We start from the raw sequence: 16465 nt of genomic DNA, 5'->3' as shown, positions 1-16465 counted from the left end.
ATTGGGCGCCTAAAGCGAGGATCACCCTAAGGGGTTAATGCCGGCCGGTGCCATAAAATATTTCCAGTAAAGGTTCTTAAACACTTGTATTAATATAATATACACAAAAAAGTGTTTTATTAATAAAAACGAATAGGTTTTTTTTCATATGTTTCGGCAAATCTTGTCGTTATCTATGCAGATCTAAGAATGAACTGAAACGGCGGCACCGTATTTTATTTTTTGTTTTTATGGCGAGATTTACGTTCTTGGCGGACATATTTGCGTCCTCCGGGGCTCCTGGACCAGACGCCTTATTTTAACGTTGTGGATGAAATCCGAAAGTTCCTTTAACGATCCCCGTTGCCGTGCGGTTTCCGTCGAGAAGTTATTACTTGAATTGTTGCAGAGATGCTAATAATTAAAATTTAAACTCACTTTTTTTTTTTTTTAAATAAAAATAAAACGTAATTCCTAAATTCTTAGCGTGGTTTAACGTTCTTCCGCGGTGTGGTTTGGGGCTGTTTTGAGTCCGTTTTCGTAGATGGCAACTTTGGAATAAGGGGGAAGGTTGCAAAAAAAAAATATTTAAAAAGTAAATGTCCGGTAAAAGGGACCGGCGCGAAAAACCTCCGCTCCGGTAAATTAAAGATGACTTCAGAACAGAAGCTGCCGAAAACCAGACGATACGCGGCTTCCAACAAAGCCAGCGAAATATAAAATAGAAATCCCGGCGTCGCTGAATAAATAAACGATAAGATACGATGTATCCGCTTTATCAGATTCATATATTTATTTGTAAATATTTATATATTATATTTATTTGTAAATATTTATATATTTATTTGTGAATATGTATATTTGTAAATATTTATATAATTTTTATTTGTAAATATATTTTAATTGCAAATGTTTATATATATATTACTGGTAATTACATTTATCTGTAAGTATTAATATATATTTATTTGTAAAGGGATGCTATCACCATAGCAACCAATGGAATGTTCCTAGTTATTGGACCATTCTTTCGGTTGCTATGGCGATAGGACTACTATTAAAATTCTGCACAGGTTAATCTCCAGTATCCTAAAAATTATATAAAAACTGCACAATCCAAATAGCTACAACTCTCATTAAGCTCATTTTCTAGCCCCTTTTTCCTTTAGAATCCTGCCTAAGGATGATGGGAGTTGCAAAGACAGGATTGCTTCCCGTGTGGGGCTCTTGATAACCTGTTTAGACCCTTACAGGGGCAGGGAGCTGACAAGTCTCCAGCAAACCAGACACTGGCTGGGGGTGTTGTGAGTTCTAGTTAAACAGATGGAGGACTAGGCTGGGGGTATTGGGAGTTATAGTTAAACAGATGGCGGACTAGGCTGGGGGTATTGGGAGTTATAGTTTAACAGATGGCGGACTAGGCTGGGGGTATTGGGAGTTACAGTTAAACAGATGGAGGACTAGGCTTGGAGTGTTGGGAGTTATAGTTAAATAGATGGGGACTAGTAGGAGATTCCCCTGTTGAGGAATCAGGACAATCTGTGATAGTTTAAGACTGACCAGCCTCCAGCAAATACTGGCTGAGAGTCTTGAGAGTTGCAGTTTAACAGCTGATGGGGAACTAATACGAGGAGCCCCCCCCTGCGGAGAGATCAGAGCGGTTCATTATTTCACGTATCCCCGATGGTTGCCCAGTGGATGAGGGTGATGGGAGTGGTGTTTCTATGACTCCGAGCTCACGTGCTCAGTCACCTACCCCGGAACAGCCGCTAACAAGCCGCATGTGACTGTCCGGCGGCCCCGGGGCGCTTCCACATAACCCAGCCAATCACCTGCGCCCTCTTACACAGCCCCTGCTGACAGCCAATCACAGGCCTCGTCCCATACGGCTCTGGTGAACCAGTCATCTGGGCTTTAAAATTCCTGCTCTGGTTGTAAAGCACTTACATTCCAGGAAGGAGACTGCTGCGTCCTCTTACTGCTTTCGGGTAAGTGCAGCGGTGCCCACCTCTAGATTGCAAGCTCTTTGAGCAACTGTCTTTACCAGGCTTGTGATTAAAGCGTCAGATTTATGAGATGAAGTACTTAAAGTTTAATAAGAATAGAATTAATAAAATTCTATTTCAATGATGGCAATGATGGGGTTAAATGATGACCCTCTATAGCCCTGTAGAGTGTTAGCTCTGTGGGACAGGTGCTTCAGCCTTAGAATTTAAGGCTGAATTAGATTATTTTGATGTATGAATAATAATTCTGTGGCAAAATTGACAAATGGTCTTATCACCATGGGAACCGATGCATTAGCCCAGCCAGCAGGAAGAGTTCCTTCGTTGCTATGGCGATAACACCACTTTTCAGCCCCCCGTGTTATGAGTCGTGTCCGACTCATTTTATTTTCCTTTTAGTTTCGGGTCGTTTTGTTGTTAATATTAGTTTCCGCGGGTTGGTGGAGAATTTAACGCTTCGCTGTTACGTGGATCTGCCTGAAAGTAACTTCACTGGTCTCGGCTTTAACCCTTTGAGTGTCAGAGGCAGTATTCTTCCCAATGGCAATGGAATGGTTCAGATTCGTACAGAATCCTGCGAGTACGCGCTCAGAATTCACACTCGTTCCCGCGCATTCACACTCATTCCCGCGCATTCACACTCATTCTTTACTGAATCAATGGCCTTGTTACCCTCCCGGGCAGTGGAGACAGAGATTATCTGGGCGTGGGGGCATTTACTTTTTTAAATAATATTAACTATTATCTTTTATTTCTATAGCATCAACAATCCCCTCAGCACTTCTTACAGTCCCTACACTCAAAGGGTCTGACCAAACCAGACCTGATAGACAAAGACGAGCCGAGACATTGTATACAGAGGGCTCGGCTCGTAAAGACATTAATTTAATCCTTGTGACCAGCGTCAGATCCCTGCTCCTTCCTCTGGTTATTCTGTTACTTTCAGTACATCGCCAAGTGCCAACAACTTACTACAGTTAACCCTGTAACCACCAGAGATAACATTACATGTTTCAAGCACATAAAGAGTTAAAAGGACAGAAAGCTTGGTGCTTTTTCAGTGTTTGGGAAGTGAAACGGCACGACTGCCGCTAACAACCAGAAACGTCCAAAACCGTCCACCCTGGGTGTTTGTGAAGCTGTTAGGTTATTAAGGAGTTAATTTTAAACGACACACACTCCTGTGTTCCAATGGCCCTTTATCCCTCCCATCACTCCTGTGTCCCAATGGCCCTTTATCACTCCCATCACTCCTGTGTTCCAATGGCCCTTTATCACTCCCATCACTCCTGTGCTCCAATGGCCCTTTTTTCACTCCCATCACTCCTGTGTCCCAATGGCCCTTTATAACTCCCATCACTCCTGTGTTCCAATTCGCTGATAACACCCCCCCCCCGCTGCGGGGATATCCCGTTTCGCTCCCCATCCCCGGCGCTGATGACCTTCTGAGGATGACTTCTCCATAGAATCAATGATAGAGTGGAGAGGAGGCCGTGCGGAGGGTGGAGGAGAGCAAGTGACGTAAATAATAACCGTTACACAACCATCATGGGGTTAATCTGACCGGTTGGTGGGGGGGGAGCAGTCCATAGAAACATTAATAATGCTAGTGACGCTCATTCCTGCAAACAGTCATGGATTTCAGTTGGTAGTCAGGCAGCCTGCCGGCAGATCGCCCCCGTCTAGTACCCCTTTTGAGGATTCTGATGATTAACAACTCCTCTCATTGGATCTCCTCTCCATCATTCGCTTGGCCAGGAAGTGAATGAATTATTGAGGAGATGGAAGGGTCCGCGGGGGCCGCAGCGCTCTGTTGATGACATCACGCGCGTTCTCTTTCAGGTGTTGGGATGCGCCGTGCGTTCTAACGCGTTCCTCCATGACTTCGTCATCCGCCGCCCCGGAGAGCTGCAGCCACGTGTTGGTTGAGTTTGACTCCCTGGATCCTTTGCTGTCGGCTCTTCGTTTGGATTCAAGTCGCTTAAAGGTATTTATGAATAAAGGGGTCTCGGTATGGACGGCGTGGAGGAGAAGGGAAGGGGAGAGATACATTTAAACGCATAAAATGACTTGACAACGGACAGGAAGTTTATTTCAGAGTAAGAGGCCATCATCTGCGAGGGTGGTAGATAAGTGGAACAGCCTCCCAGCAGAAGTGGTAGGGGGTATTTATCATGCATGGATAGGCATACGGGTAATATCGGCAGATGTTATACGTGTCTTTTAATGTGTAACAGTAAGACACTGTCTTTCCTATAGTGCACGTGTCTGGCTGTGTCCCGGAAATGGCTGGCCCTCGGGAGCTCCGGGGGAGGACTAAACCTCATACAACGAGAAGGCTGGAAGCAGAGGCTCATCGTCACACACAAGGTATGGCGTCACAAGCTGTTTAAACGCAGCGACGTTTCCTGGCAGCGGCTCCCGTCGTCTGCTTCTGTTTTAGAATTTTGGAAGGCTTGGGTCCCGGGTACCAAGTGAACCTGCTCAATGCCACTTCCTGCTGTGCCGCCATCATAAATCTTCCCCTGCAGCAAAGTGATTCCACGGTTGCGCCACTTGCTGTGTCCAGAGCAGAGGAGCACCAATCATTGGCTTTAAAAGCCGCTAGCTCCGGGTGACACATCTTGCATGTGGTCTGATCCAGCGCTCAGGAAGTGACATCACAACCATTTCCTGCATGCTGGATCAGTCTGCACGGATGGCAAGCAGTTTGGAGGCTAAGACGGCACAAGGAAGTTGTTGGACAGAGGTGGATCTGACAGACTGTTTGGTGGTGAAGCTAGCGCTGTAAGACAAGTTGCTCGGTGAAGTTGGGGGGCCTGGGCAGTTTTAGCGCCGGGGGCCTTGTGGTTTCTGGTTACGCCCCTGGTCCAGGGGATCCAGCGCCTATTTTTCTGGCGTCCCGGTTAGCGTTGCGTGTAACCGCGGTCGTGTGCGCCTTTGAAGGTTAAAGGTCATGTTTTGTAACCCAACGAGCGGCGGCCCCCCCACCCGCGGTAATTAGGAAGAACCCGGCTAGCAAACAGGCGAGTCTTTGTCTCAGGAGAGCCGAATTACCGAGCTTCTGGAAATTCCCTTCTAGATAATTTATAATATTTTTAGTTTCGTTTTTGAGGCACAAAAGCCCGGGACGCATCATATAACGTATGATGTCACAGGATGAAATTTCCTTTTATTAGATCCATCCCTGGACACAGAGCGTCAGACCACGATCCGTGTGATACTGAGATGAATACATCGCGGTGTGGAGGGGCGGGGCTTGGTGGGATGTGGGTGGAGTTGAATATGCTGTGGGTGGGGGTTGGGCCAGTGGTCCCCGAATAAATTAAAAGCCTGCAATTTGCTGTTTTGTTTCAGGAAGGTGGAATCTTTCGGGTTGCGATTTGCCCCCATGATGAAGATTATGTTGCCGTGGCTACCAGGTACAGATACCGAGTCTCCTGCTGTAGAAAGCCAGAACCCGCCGCCAGATCAGCCCCTTTTGGCCCCATCTGGTCGCACGTTTCTCCTGCTGTAAAGACTCAGACTTTAATCAGTCGTTGGTCTCGTCTTAGATTCAGGAGCTGTATGTTTAATGCCCTCACTGTATTACCCGCTACCACTTCTGCTGGGAGGCTGTTCCACTTATCTACCAGCCTCTCAGTAAAGTAAAAAAAAACAAACAAACTATGTAACAATAAGTGAAGCCGGGGCGACCCGCATCTAAGTATTGTACGTTTCTTCCCGTGATGTCTGTAGCCAGGGATATGTGGTGGTCTGGGAACTGAACCATGAGCGTCGCGGGAAGCCGGAGCGGATTTACGTCTCGTCGGAGCACAAAGGTCGGAAGGTGACCGCCCTCTGCTGGGACACGGCGGTACTGCGTGTCTTCGTGGGAGACCACGTGGGCAAAGTGACCGCCATCAAGTTACATTCCTCCAAACAGGGAAAGGTAACCGGAAAAAACCTACGAGGATTCTATTCTGTCCTCAAAGATGGAGGTCGGTTAAACGGGGCACAAGCTGGGACTTTGCCAGGAAAGTTAGTTTTTTCTCCAAAGAAAACAATCCCAGTTTAGTCCGCCTTTCTTCATAGCAGAAATGTTCCAATCCTTTAATAATTTTGTAGAACTTTCTATTCCCACTATTTCCCTTTTTTTTTTTTTTTTTTTTTAATATATATATTTTTTTATTGTATTTTTTTTGTACTGGTGCCCAAAACTGTCCCCCTCCCCCCCTTATTCTAGATCCGGCCTTATAAATAACTTATAAAGAGGCAAAATGATGTCCTGATCTTAAACCTTTTCCCCTCTTATTACATGACGGCATCTCGTGTGCCTTAGCAGCAGCTGCCTGGCATGGTGCACAGCGTAAAGTCAACGATAATGTTATAACATTGTTGCTGTTATGTATTTGTTGTTGTTGTATTTTTGTATTTGTTTATTGTTCCTTTTGTGTCCGGCGCAGGCAGCCGCTGCTTTCGTGATGTTTCCGGTGCAGATAATCACAACCGTCGACTCTCGCGTTGTTCAGATGGATTATTTCGATGGTCGATTGCTGATCTCGTCTCTTGCGCGATCGTATTTATGTGATACGGAACGGTACGCCCGGATCCCGCGACGCGTTCCTCTAATGCACAGAATGTTCAATTATTCCCTGTGTGGGGTTTTTTTTTTTTTTTTAATGATTTTTTTTCTTCTAGGGAAAAGTTCTGGAAAATCGGCAATAAGGAGAGAGACGGCGAATACGGGGCTTGCTTTTTCCCTATTGGCAGAAACCTTGTTCACCAGCCGCCGTTGATATACTGCGCTCGCCCCGGCTCCCGCATGTGGGAGGTAAACTTTGAAGGAGAGGTTCAGAGCACCCATCAGTTCAAGCAGCTGCTGTCATCACCACCTCTGCCGGTGATCAACGCACGGTAATGACACCGGTCGGCGGCCTCCTGCTCTGTGGGTGGATTGCGAGAGCTCATGGCGGCTCCTAGAAGAAGCCATCTTTTATTTAACTTCTGTTGCAAGCTGCTTCTTTTTTTTTCTTTTTTATTTATTTATTTTTAATTATATATATATATATATATATATATATATATATATATATATATATATATATATATATATATATATATAATTAAAAATAAATAAATAAAAAAGAAAAAAAAAGAAGCAGCTTCTCAAAAAAATGTTTTTTTATTTTTTTTTAATGTATTTTTTATATATATATAATATATATAATTATATTATTCTCATAAGCAACCATTTTGGAAAAAATCCAAATAAAAAAATAATAAAAAAAATTATGTTTGCCCTCAAAATCATTGCAGGGTTTTTTTAATTTTTATTCTCTCCTGGCTTTTATTATAAAATAACTTTTTTTCCTTTTACCGATCGCCCGTTCCTCTTCCAGGTCAGACCCTCGGTACGACGGTTCTCCGGGTCCCTCCCAGTCTCTGGCGTTCCCAAAACTTTTGTATTTAAGGTAAGATTTTCTGAACCGGCCGGGGCGTGAGAGAGCGCTGAGCATATCCCCGCGTGTTCTATAGACTGATAAATGTTACCGTTAGTAGGGTCGGTCCTTTAATGTCCGGTTAGTTTCATTTTCTTGCACATATCCTGAGACTTCTTTCCTTCTCCGCTCTCTTCTCGTAGTGAGCACAGCATCCTCACGTGGACAGAAAAGGGAATTTACATTTTTCTTCCGCAAAGTGTCCAGGTTCTACTATGGAGTGAGGTCAAAGGTCAGTGAGTTTCATTTCTGTTTGCAGAAACCCAGAACCTGTCAGCAGATCGGCCCCATCCGGCCCCCGTTTTGTCCCCGTTTCTCCTGCTGTAAAGACTCAAACCTTAATCAGTCTCGTCTTAGATTCAGGAGCCGTATGTCTATCCCATGCATGTTTAATACCCTCACTGTATTACCCTCTACCACCTCTGCTGGGAGGCTGTTCCACTTATCTACCACCCTCTCCTTCAAGTAAAACGTCCTTCCGTTCCACCCCGGCCTCTGACCTTCTTCTAGTTTTAGATTATGGCCTCCTTTTTCTTTCACAAACCCTTGGCTGTGTTGGCGGGGTTCTAACTTAATGATTTGTTGCTCCTTCTCCCCGTAGAGATCCAGGACGTCTCTGTGTATAAGAACGAGCTCTTTTGCCTCCACCTGGACGGGAGGGTCTCCCACTTCTCCCTGTTACCTGTGGAGAGGTGCGTCGAACGACTGATTAAGCGGAGCTGCTGGGAGACGGCTGCCAAAGTCTGCCACGTTTTCCAGAACGCCATCACTTCCGGCAGGGTGAGTCGGTAACGGCGCGGCAACCGCGTGGAAATGAGATTCATAGAAGTGCTTTGGATCCCCCCCCCTCTAAATTCTCCTTGTCTTTTAAATCCTAATTGTTGTTCAAAACTTTCATCTGGTTCCATTTTTTAAAAAAATTCTTATCGCCATAGCAACCGATGGAGTCATTATAAAATCTGCTTTTCAAACTTTATAAAAGGAAATTAAAAAAAGCCACCACTGATTAATTTAAGATTTTGAGTTTTTAATAAATTTAAGCCCAGAAATTCATAAACTGGCGTTTTCTGCGAACGCAATGATGTTTTTTTTTTTGACCAAAAACAAGGATTGCGACGACGCGTCTCATGCATTTTTTGCCGCAGGCGAGGAAGGTCTTGCCGGTCGATAGGCTGGAATATCTCAAAGCGCAGTTGGACCTCGTAACCCAGCGAGACGCCATCACCCAGCTGGAGGAGCTGATCCCGAAACTGGAGCCCACGGGCTCTGCCTGCAGCAGCCGCCGGAGCAGCATCACCTCCCACGTAAGGCCTTTCGCCGGGCGAACCCCATCTGAACCCTAACACTTTATCACAGGGAGGATTATGGGGGGGCTGCGTTAATTGACTGCCGACGTATTACTGTATTTGCTTGAATGTAAGACGAGGTTTTGTTCACAAAAAACTCAGAAAAATACCCCTCATCTTATGATCCAATCTCAAAAAGATTGCTGCCGGCACTTCGGCCGGGGCTTCTATGACGCAGCTCTGGCGTCGCATGACCTTCCGGTGCTCAGTCATAGAAGCCCCGGTGGAAGTGCCGGCACTAGACACTAGGGAGTCTGGAGCACGGGGGGCAAGTCTGGGGGGGCACAGTGGCATAACTGGGGGGGGGGCAGGTTGGCAAATAAAAGGAAATAAAAACAAGATTTTTTTTTTTTAATCCTAGTTTTTTATTAAATAAGAAGAAATAATTTGCATGAATTAATAGTTACTGGTAAAACTTTTTTCCTATAGGGTCATCTTATATTCAGGCCTTTTCCTTTTTTTCCCCTAAATTAATATTCAGATTTTGGGGGGTCGTGTCTACGGACAGGTTGCACCCTGGTTTCAATCTCCAATGGGGTGGGGGACAGTATTCTCTAAAGACGTATTCCCGCCGGTGGGCCAGTGATCTGATTACCGGACGAGGAGTTAACCCATTATGTGTCACTCTTCTCGTCACATTGTATCTCGTCTGTCTCGTTATTGTAACCGCGCCGCAGGATCTGAGCTCAATTAATAAATGTAACGTTCTTGAATTGAAGGAGAGTTTCAACGTGTTGGACTGTGGGATCTATCAGGTGATCAGCCGTAAGAACAGCCAATCCGACGAGGACTCTGCGTCTCTGCACAGCCAATCCCTGTCCGAGGACGAGCGGCTCCGGGAACTCTCCTTCCAGCCGGATCCCGAGCAGAGCGCTTCCGGTGAGGCCGCTCGACGTCTTCCGTTGGTCGGCTCCATCCTCATCTTTATTTTCTTCATGCCGTGTCGTGCTCCTTTTTTTTATTTTTACGTTGTGTGCTTTCCTCCCATTCGTCAGACGGCGTGTCTCATGTGTCCGTGCCGGCTGAGAGTGATCGGAATGAGACCCTGCTCCCATTCACCATCTCATTGCCATTCCGCTCCACTTCGCCCCGCGTCTCTCTCCAGGCGGTTAAGGAAAGGTAAAGAGAAAGCGTCCTACCCCGTGATAGACCCGATAAAAACTGTATATTTACCAAAACCGGGGGCGAGATGCGAAATTAGACTGAAACGGCGCGGGCAAATTAATGTCCTTCCTGCGTCTGATCCAAAAGAAGACAAAAAAATCCCAATTATGCTCTTTTTCTGAATTTTGCCACTTAGGGAAAAATAGTTCCTTCTTTAATCAAAAAGCAATCCTGTTTCTTCTCGGGTTGAAAAGCTGTAAAATATGACTGTTTATTCTATCATTTGTACCCCTGTATGTTCTGTTTTTACCCCCTCTCTCGGCGGTGGATTCCGTACCTTTACTGCCCTCACTGTAAAGAATCCCTTCCTCTTGTTGTGTATGAAATCTCCGCTCTTCGCGTCTCTGAGGACGACCTCTTGTTCTTTGTACGTTTCTGTTAATGAACCGGTCACTGGAGAGCTCTTTGTATCGGCCCCGCACAGATTTATGCAATATTATAATTTACCCTCTAAGACGCCATTTTATATATAAATATAACTTTTTTTAGTCTCTCTTTAAAAGATCTTCCAATTCCTTTATTATTATTTAGATAATAAGGGCCCCTTTTTTAAGGAAGGCTCGGCACCCGTAACGTATTATTCTCAGCACTACACGAAGTCCTGAACATTCGGGCCAAAGCTGTATGAATAATATACAGGTTTCCGCTGAGATTCCGGATATTGCACGAGTGGTAACTTCATCTACCGATTCCTAACAAGACCCTTATCCGCGTTTCTGTTCTGACGAGTCCGTGCCAACGCTCCTGTGCTTGTAGCGTGTCCAGCTTTGTAAGGAAGACGACCGAGAAGATCGGCACCCTGCACATGAGCCCCGATCTCCGAGTCCGGCAGGAGGCGAAGGAAGAAGAACGGCCCGTGGAAGCGGCTGCTCCGGAACCATCGGAACCAGAGGAGGAAAAACAGGGGTGAGTCACAGGACGGTCAGGAGCTATGGATCGGTGGCCCCTCTGTATTCACATTGGGCTCCGTTGGCTTGTTTCACATAGACCTTGTGTCCCCTGCCCAAACGCTTCTCCAGCTGGTGGCATCCTAATATTTATGATGATTATTCCTTATTAATTTAATGAATCTGATTTTGCAGTTCTAGAAAGAAGTCATAGATAACTTATTATAATTATATATTTTACAGAACTGAACCTGCTCCGCTGTCAGAAGAGGAAATCCACCTTGAAGACCTGAAAGCTGCGACTGCCGAAGCCGTGTAAGAGAAATAAAGCTCAATGACGGATTAGCGATCGCCTCTTTAATCGTTCTTTTCCACATCTTAATGAGGTTTAAATGCAGGGAAATCTAAGGACTAAGAGAGGTTGTATTAAAAATTTTACTTTCATCACCATAGGTTGTCCATGGTTGGGATCTTCTGGGTTCTTTAGGACAAAGATAACTCTGAATATACCTTTTTTACCCCCCTTCTTAGATTCAAACTTCAAGATTCTCAAGTTCTGTTCAGTCCGGAAGCCCTCAGGAACGTCTTACAGGGTTGGCTGCCGTACTTGGAGAAGACGTTTAAGACTGAAGGTCATCTCTGTGACCAAAGACCGTGTGATGCTCCTCCGGAGACCTGTCCACCTTCTACCGAGGCTGTTGGAGAAAGCGACCCTCTCGTACGGCCCGATACCGAGACCGGTGAGGGAATTCCAGATGCCCCTCGCAGAACCGAGCAAGAAGAAAAGCCCTCTTTTTGTGTCCGGGCTCCGCGTGCCTTAGAAGAACGTTTACAGAGGGACTTGTCCCGATTAGCCATGTTATGTTTGGAATTTAAAGTGTTTCCCGGAGAGAAGGACCGTTTGGATCCAGACTCTTCGGGGGTTAATACCCTCGCCTGTCAGTTCATAAAAACCTACTTCTTTCTTCTGGATTTAAAGAGACTCAAACGATGCATCGTCTTCAACTATGGTGACTGCCCTATAGTATGGGACACGTACATGGAAGGGTTAAAAGGTATTGTATTGTTTTTTATCTTTATCCCCTATTATACCAATTTTCTGATGGTGAGATTCTGGAAGATCGGGTCCTAGAGTTGCCCCGGGGTAGTTCTTGAGCTGACAATGCTTGGATATATTGCCCACCGAGGTCCACCTCCCCTGAACGTTGCAGCAGGAGCCCTCCGTGCCCCGGACTATGGAGAGAGGGTTCATTCAGTATTTGTTGATACTTTAATTTGCTGCAGCCTTCAAGTAAAAGCCCATCTATCTGGGCACCCCGATAAGATACAGGACTGTTGGCAGCTATAAGAGTCTGCTTTCTTCTGGCTTTTATTGGTATAGATTCTTCATGTAGATTGTCAGCTCTTTTGATCAGGACCCTTGTCAGCTTTTGTTATTGTAGTTCCAAATTATGTGATGCGCTACTCTTGCCCTCCCGTTGTACAGAGCTGCAGAATATGATGGTGCCATACAATCAATAATAAAGTAATTCTGAGTATTTAAGGCCAGATGAGCTAAATGGTTCTTATCTGCTGTCCGTTCCTACGTTTATTCTTTTACCCGTCTGTCCCATTCAACTTGCAGAACTGGTCGGTCCGAGTCCGCTGGATTTAGCGCTGGAAAAGGAAGATTTGATGAGTTCCGTTCGGATGTTAAGCGACTTGGAGCCTTGGGATAGCCCCTTCCTACTAGCTCATGCCTCCAGGTATTCCTTCGTCTGCCCAAATGAGCCGAAAAGCCACATTCTTCGGGGCAAATAACAAAATATCTCCTGCGCGCCGTTCAGTAACCACCTGCGCATGCTCCGTCTCTGTCGTCGTCCTCCTTGGCCCGTATCGTCTCTCTGATTAGTTCTCATCTCCGTTTGTGGGCAGGTTTTATATTGCCGTTTTTAAGCCAAAAAAGGGGTTTGAAACCAAATATTACGTATTTATCGCGGAGTCCGTCAAAGATTGTACGGCGGCCGCGTCTCTGGGTCGTTCTCGATGCCGGTTACAGGTCAGTTCTCCTCTCTAGGATTTATGGAAGGTTTGGGGAACGCGCGGTGAGATTGTATACCAAGTTCTTCCCGTCCATCCAACCCGTGGACGTCGCGAGGCTCTGCAGGGCCCAACCGGGGCACTTTTTGGCTTATCTGGACAACCTCATCAAATCGAAACCAGAGGAACAAAGGTAGGGGGGGTCTTAACCTCCCGAATATCGCTGGTATTTTGGGCCGCGGTGTGACGATGGCGACGTCCGGCTCTGCGGATGAAACCTGCTTTTTCTTTGTTGCTGCTTTGTTACCGTAACGCCTGTCCATGTTCTAATGTTACTGAAATGAAGAAAGTTTGCGTCTCTGTTGCCAGATCGTCTTTACTGCAGTCTCTTGCGCAACCTGAGTCTCTAAAACTGGATTGGCTGTTGCTGGCTCTTACCCACGATGCACCGCAGGCCAAAAACCTGGCGGATCCTGCAGGAAATCCCCGGTAAGTAATGGCGGCCAACGGACAGACGCCAAACATTTAGCCCAATGGTCCAAGAACCCCCCCCCAAGCACCATGTGATTTACCAGGCCCCGCTCCCACCGAGCGCTTTGGGATGGTTTGAGGTCAAAGACCCGGATCCCCCGGAACCTGAGCGGAGATTAACCTGTCCTGCGTTCTGTTCCCGCCAGGTCCCGCGCTCACCTCTGCACCTGGGGCTTCGCGCAGCTACTAACGCTTTTAATTAAGCTCCCGGCAGACTCTTCCACCAAAGAGAAGATGATCTCTGCCTGTAAAACCTTCGGGTAAGAAGAATTCTTTGGTATAATGAAACAATGTACCGTAATTACTCGATTTTATAAGAGCACCCCCCAAAATGGAAAGTCGGTGTTCCGTCTCTTTCTCTTGCCTCTTCTTTTTTTCTACCACGACCTCGATATAAACAAATATGGTATTTCTGATGGAACAAATAAAATGACTTAAAGGGGATCTGTACAAATAATCTTTACGTTCTGTTAATGTTTTTATGAAGTCTCAGCTAATAATTCTGTAGCTTTTTACAGATTTGTGGCTTTATTTATTTATTTATTTATTTATTTATTTTTTTACCCTTTTTTTTGTGCCAAATAAAATGAGTTCCTCAATCATTATCATTTTAATTGATTCCTTTAAGATTTTGGCCGGGATATTTAACTCTTTGCTTGGAGCTGGACAGAAGAGTGGAGGCTCTGACCAATATCGTGTACCTGGATGATATGAATCTGATTGACGGGGACCGCGGTAAGTCGACTTTTTTTATTTTTTATTTCCGGCAGCACGGCGACCTGTGGCTTTGCGTTCCCGAGGAGCTTTTACTTGCCGGCGGTACCTCTGTTGGATAAAGTAAAGCTCCCGCTGCTTTATAGCTGGAAATAGAGGCAGAGAAGAGGATATAGCTGCTACGCTAATAAAGCAATTACAAAAATGTTTTTTTTTTTTTTTTTTTTTCCTTCTTTATTAAAATTTTTTGTTAAAGGTAATCTGTGTGATGTACCCCGAGTAGGTGTCGCGCCGGAGACCGTCGATGAATGGAGGCTCGTTCTTCATCTTGCAAAAAGTTCCAACCTGGATCATCGGCATCACGGCGCGCAGAATGGGGATACCCTGAGTAACGGGCATTCTGATTGGCCTAACTGCATCACCGTGGAAAACCTGGCGCTGACGTTGGCGAAGGTGATCGGCCCGGACCGTGCCTGGCCGTACCTGCAAGACTGGGGCCTAACCGAGGACTTCTCCGATCGATACTCCAAGGTCTGCGAGGTGATGAAAGTAGCTGAAAAGAGGCAAAGGCAAGTTCGGAAGGAGGGGGGGGTGGAGGGGGTATTAAGGAACCTTTAACCCTTTATTTTCTAGATAATTATTCCCCTCAAATCTAGATTAAAGCATTGGGTTTGTAGCAGCCCATCACATGGAATCTAAGGCGCGTTGAATTAGACTGCGGTACCCGTTGGTCTCGTGCTGATGTCTCTGTGCTGTCTGATCGCAGGGCTTTGATCCAGTCTATGTTGGAAAGATGTGAGCGGTTCCTGTGGTCCCAGCAGGCCTGACGACTTTGGGCACGAGGTCTCCAGCGTTCCTTGACCGAGGAACACCTTTTCATTCACGCTTACTCTACGCCGATGGAACAAACGATAACAGAGCGGTGCGTGAAGCGGACGCCGCATCGTATCGAACCGAAGCCTTCCGAACAATTAAAGTGACCTTGCGCAGGTGGACTGCTCACTGCTCATACCGTGTTACACGCCAAGATCCGGTCCCAGAACCGTTAACAACAAAACAGGCCGCGTTTACAGTTACGGGATCTGATGTTTTGGTGACATTTTACTGGGACTGCGAGCTGTATTATTATATATATTCAGTATTAACCCCATGGAATCGGATTCCTTAGCACTTCATCAAAGTATTTACTAGTGTTTTTAAAGCAAACAAATAAAAATTATACATTTGAATCATTTTGGGTAACTCTTGGACCGGGTTGATGGGAGTTGTTGAGAATGTTCTAGAAAGAATTCAAGTGCACACCTAGCATCGCTCTTTACATTGTTACTTTGTAATTCCAGGCATGTGAATTATTATCTATATTATATATGCGTTAGCTAGGATGCGGTGCTCTGTAATATGTATTTTGGCCAAGTTCCTCACTGAAGCCACGACTATGCAGGGCCCTGTAATATGTATATTATCCAGGTTCCTCGCTGAGGCCAGTATGCAGGGCCCTTTAATATGTGTATTGGCCAGGTTCCTTGATGAGGCCAGTATGCAGGGCCCTGTAATAAGTATATTGGCCAGGTTCCTCACTGAGGCCACTATGCAGAGCCCTGTAATATGTATATTGGCCAGGGAGGGCAGGTGAATTGTTCATTCTGTGTTTTAACCCATTCTGCACCCTCCATTCACTAGTTATGGCAAATATCATTTATTTAATAGGAATAAACCACGTCCAAGCACATTCTTAAACCACAATAAGGAAGGTTATCCTAAACAAAATTCTCAAATTGCCCAAATCCCCCCCAAAATGATGTCCTTTAATGGAGGTGCCGAGTTGTCCACGGCGACGGCTCATTGTAAGTGCAATTTATTTTTGTGTCTTTTGGTTCATATTGACCGAACGCTGTAAATGTCATGTTTTTGTCACTCCTGTTCCTGTGTTTATTTCTAACGAATACTCGCCAACGTGAAGTTTTTTTTTTCTTTGTATTTTCTCTGTAATTAAAGCAATATTTAACACTGAAGCTTAAAATAAAAAATGCTGAATTTTAGTGACGTGTTCTCGGTTGTTGGATAATTTAGCCAGGCTGTCCGGTAAGGGCCATATGGTGGCCAACATGCTGCAGGATACATTATTACAGAGTATAGTATTAGAGATGTAATCTTATTGCATGTGGCGGTGATGTAACCGGCGACCATAGTTCTTATCTAACGCCCCCCTTGGTATTGACACCCTGTACTCTCCCCGCGTTACCGTAGTAACAAACTGTGTAGTATTTAAAAAAACCTTTTTCTAACTTTATGTTGATCATATAGGCAATATGCAGACAAAAGGTTTTTGTTTCCTTCTA

At 45.5% G+C, this 16465-nt stretch overlaps 1 protein-coding gene across 1 annotated transcript; it reads left to right on the top strand.

Moving 5' to 3' along the window:
* Nucleotides 1-1875: 1875 nt before the first annotated feature.
* Nucleotides 1876-14970, top strand: HPS5 (HPS5 biogenesis of lysosomal organelles complex 2 subunit 2). The gene is made up of 23 exons (XM_053449104.1): nt 1876-1967; nt 3828-3972; nt 4245-4355; nt 5343-5407; nt 5724-5916; nt 6431-6564; nt 6666-6881; nt 7367-7438; nt 7609-7697; nt 8067-8245; nt 8611-8769; nt 9531-9690; nt 9807-9930; nt 10732-10881; nt 11106-11177; nt 11394-11917; nt 12487-12607; nt 12919-13074; nt 13251-13370; nt 13559-13672; nt 14041-14147; nt 14410-14695; nt 14893-14970. Exons 2-23 carry the CDS (start codon nt 3865-3867, stop codon nt 14951-14953), a joined length of 3321 nt encoding a protein of 1106 aa, XP_053305079.1. The 5' UTR covers nt 1876-1967; nt 3828-3864; the 3' UTR covers nt 14954-14970.
* The last annotated feature ends 1495 nt before the right edge of the window (nt 14971-16465 follow it).

This window comes from Spea bombifrons, chromosome 10 (assembly GCF_027358695.1).
Source record: "Spea bombifrons isolate aSpeBom1 chromosome 10, aSpeBom1.2.pri, whole genome shotgun sequence".
In the NCBI taxonomy this organism is placed as follows: domain Eukaryota; kingdom Metazoa; phylum Chordata; class Amphibia; order Anura; family Pelobatidae; genus Spea; species Spea bombifrons.
This window is presented reverse-complemented; position numbering and strand designations above follow the sequence as displayed.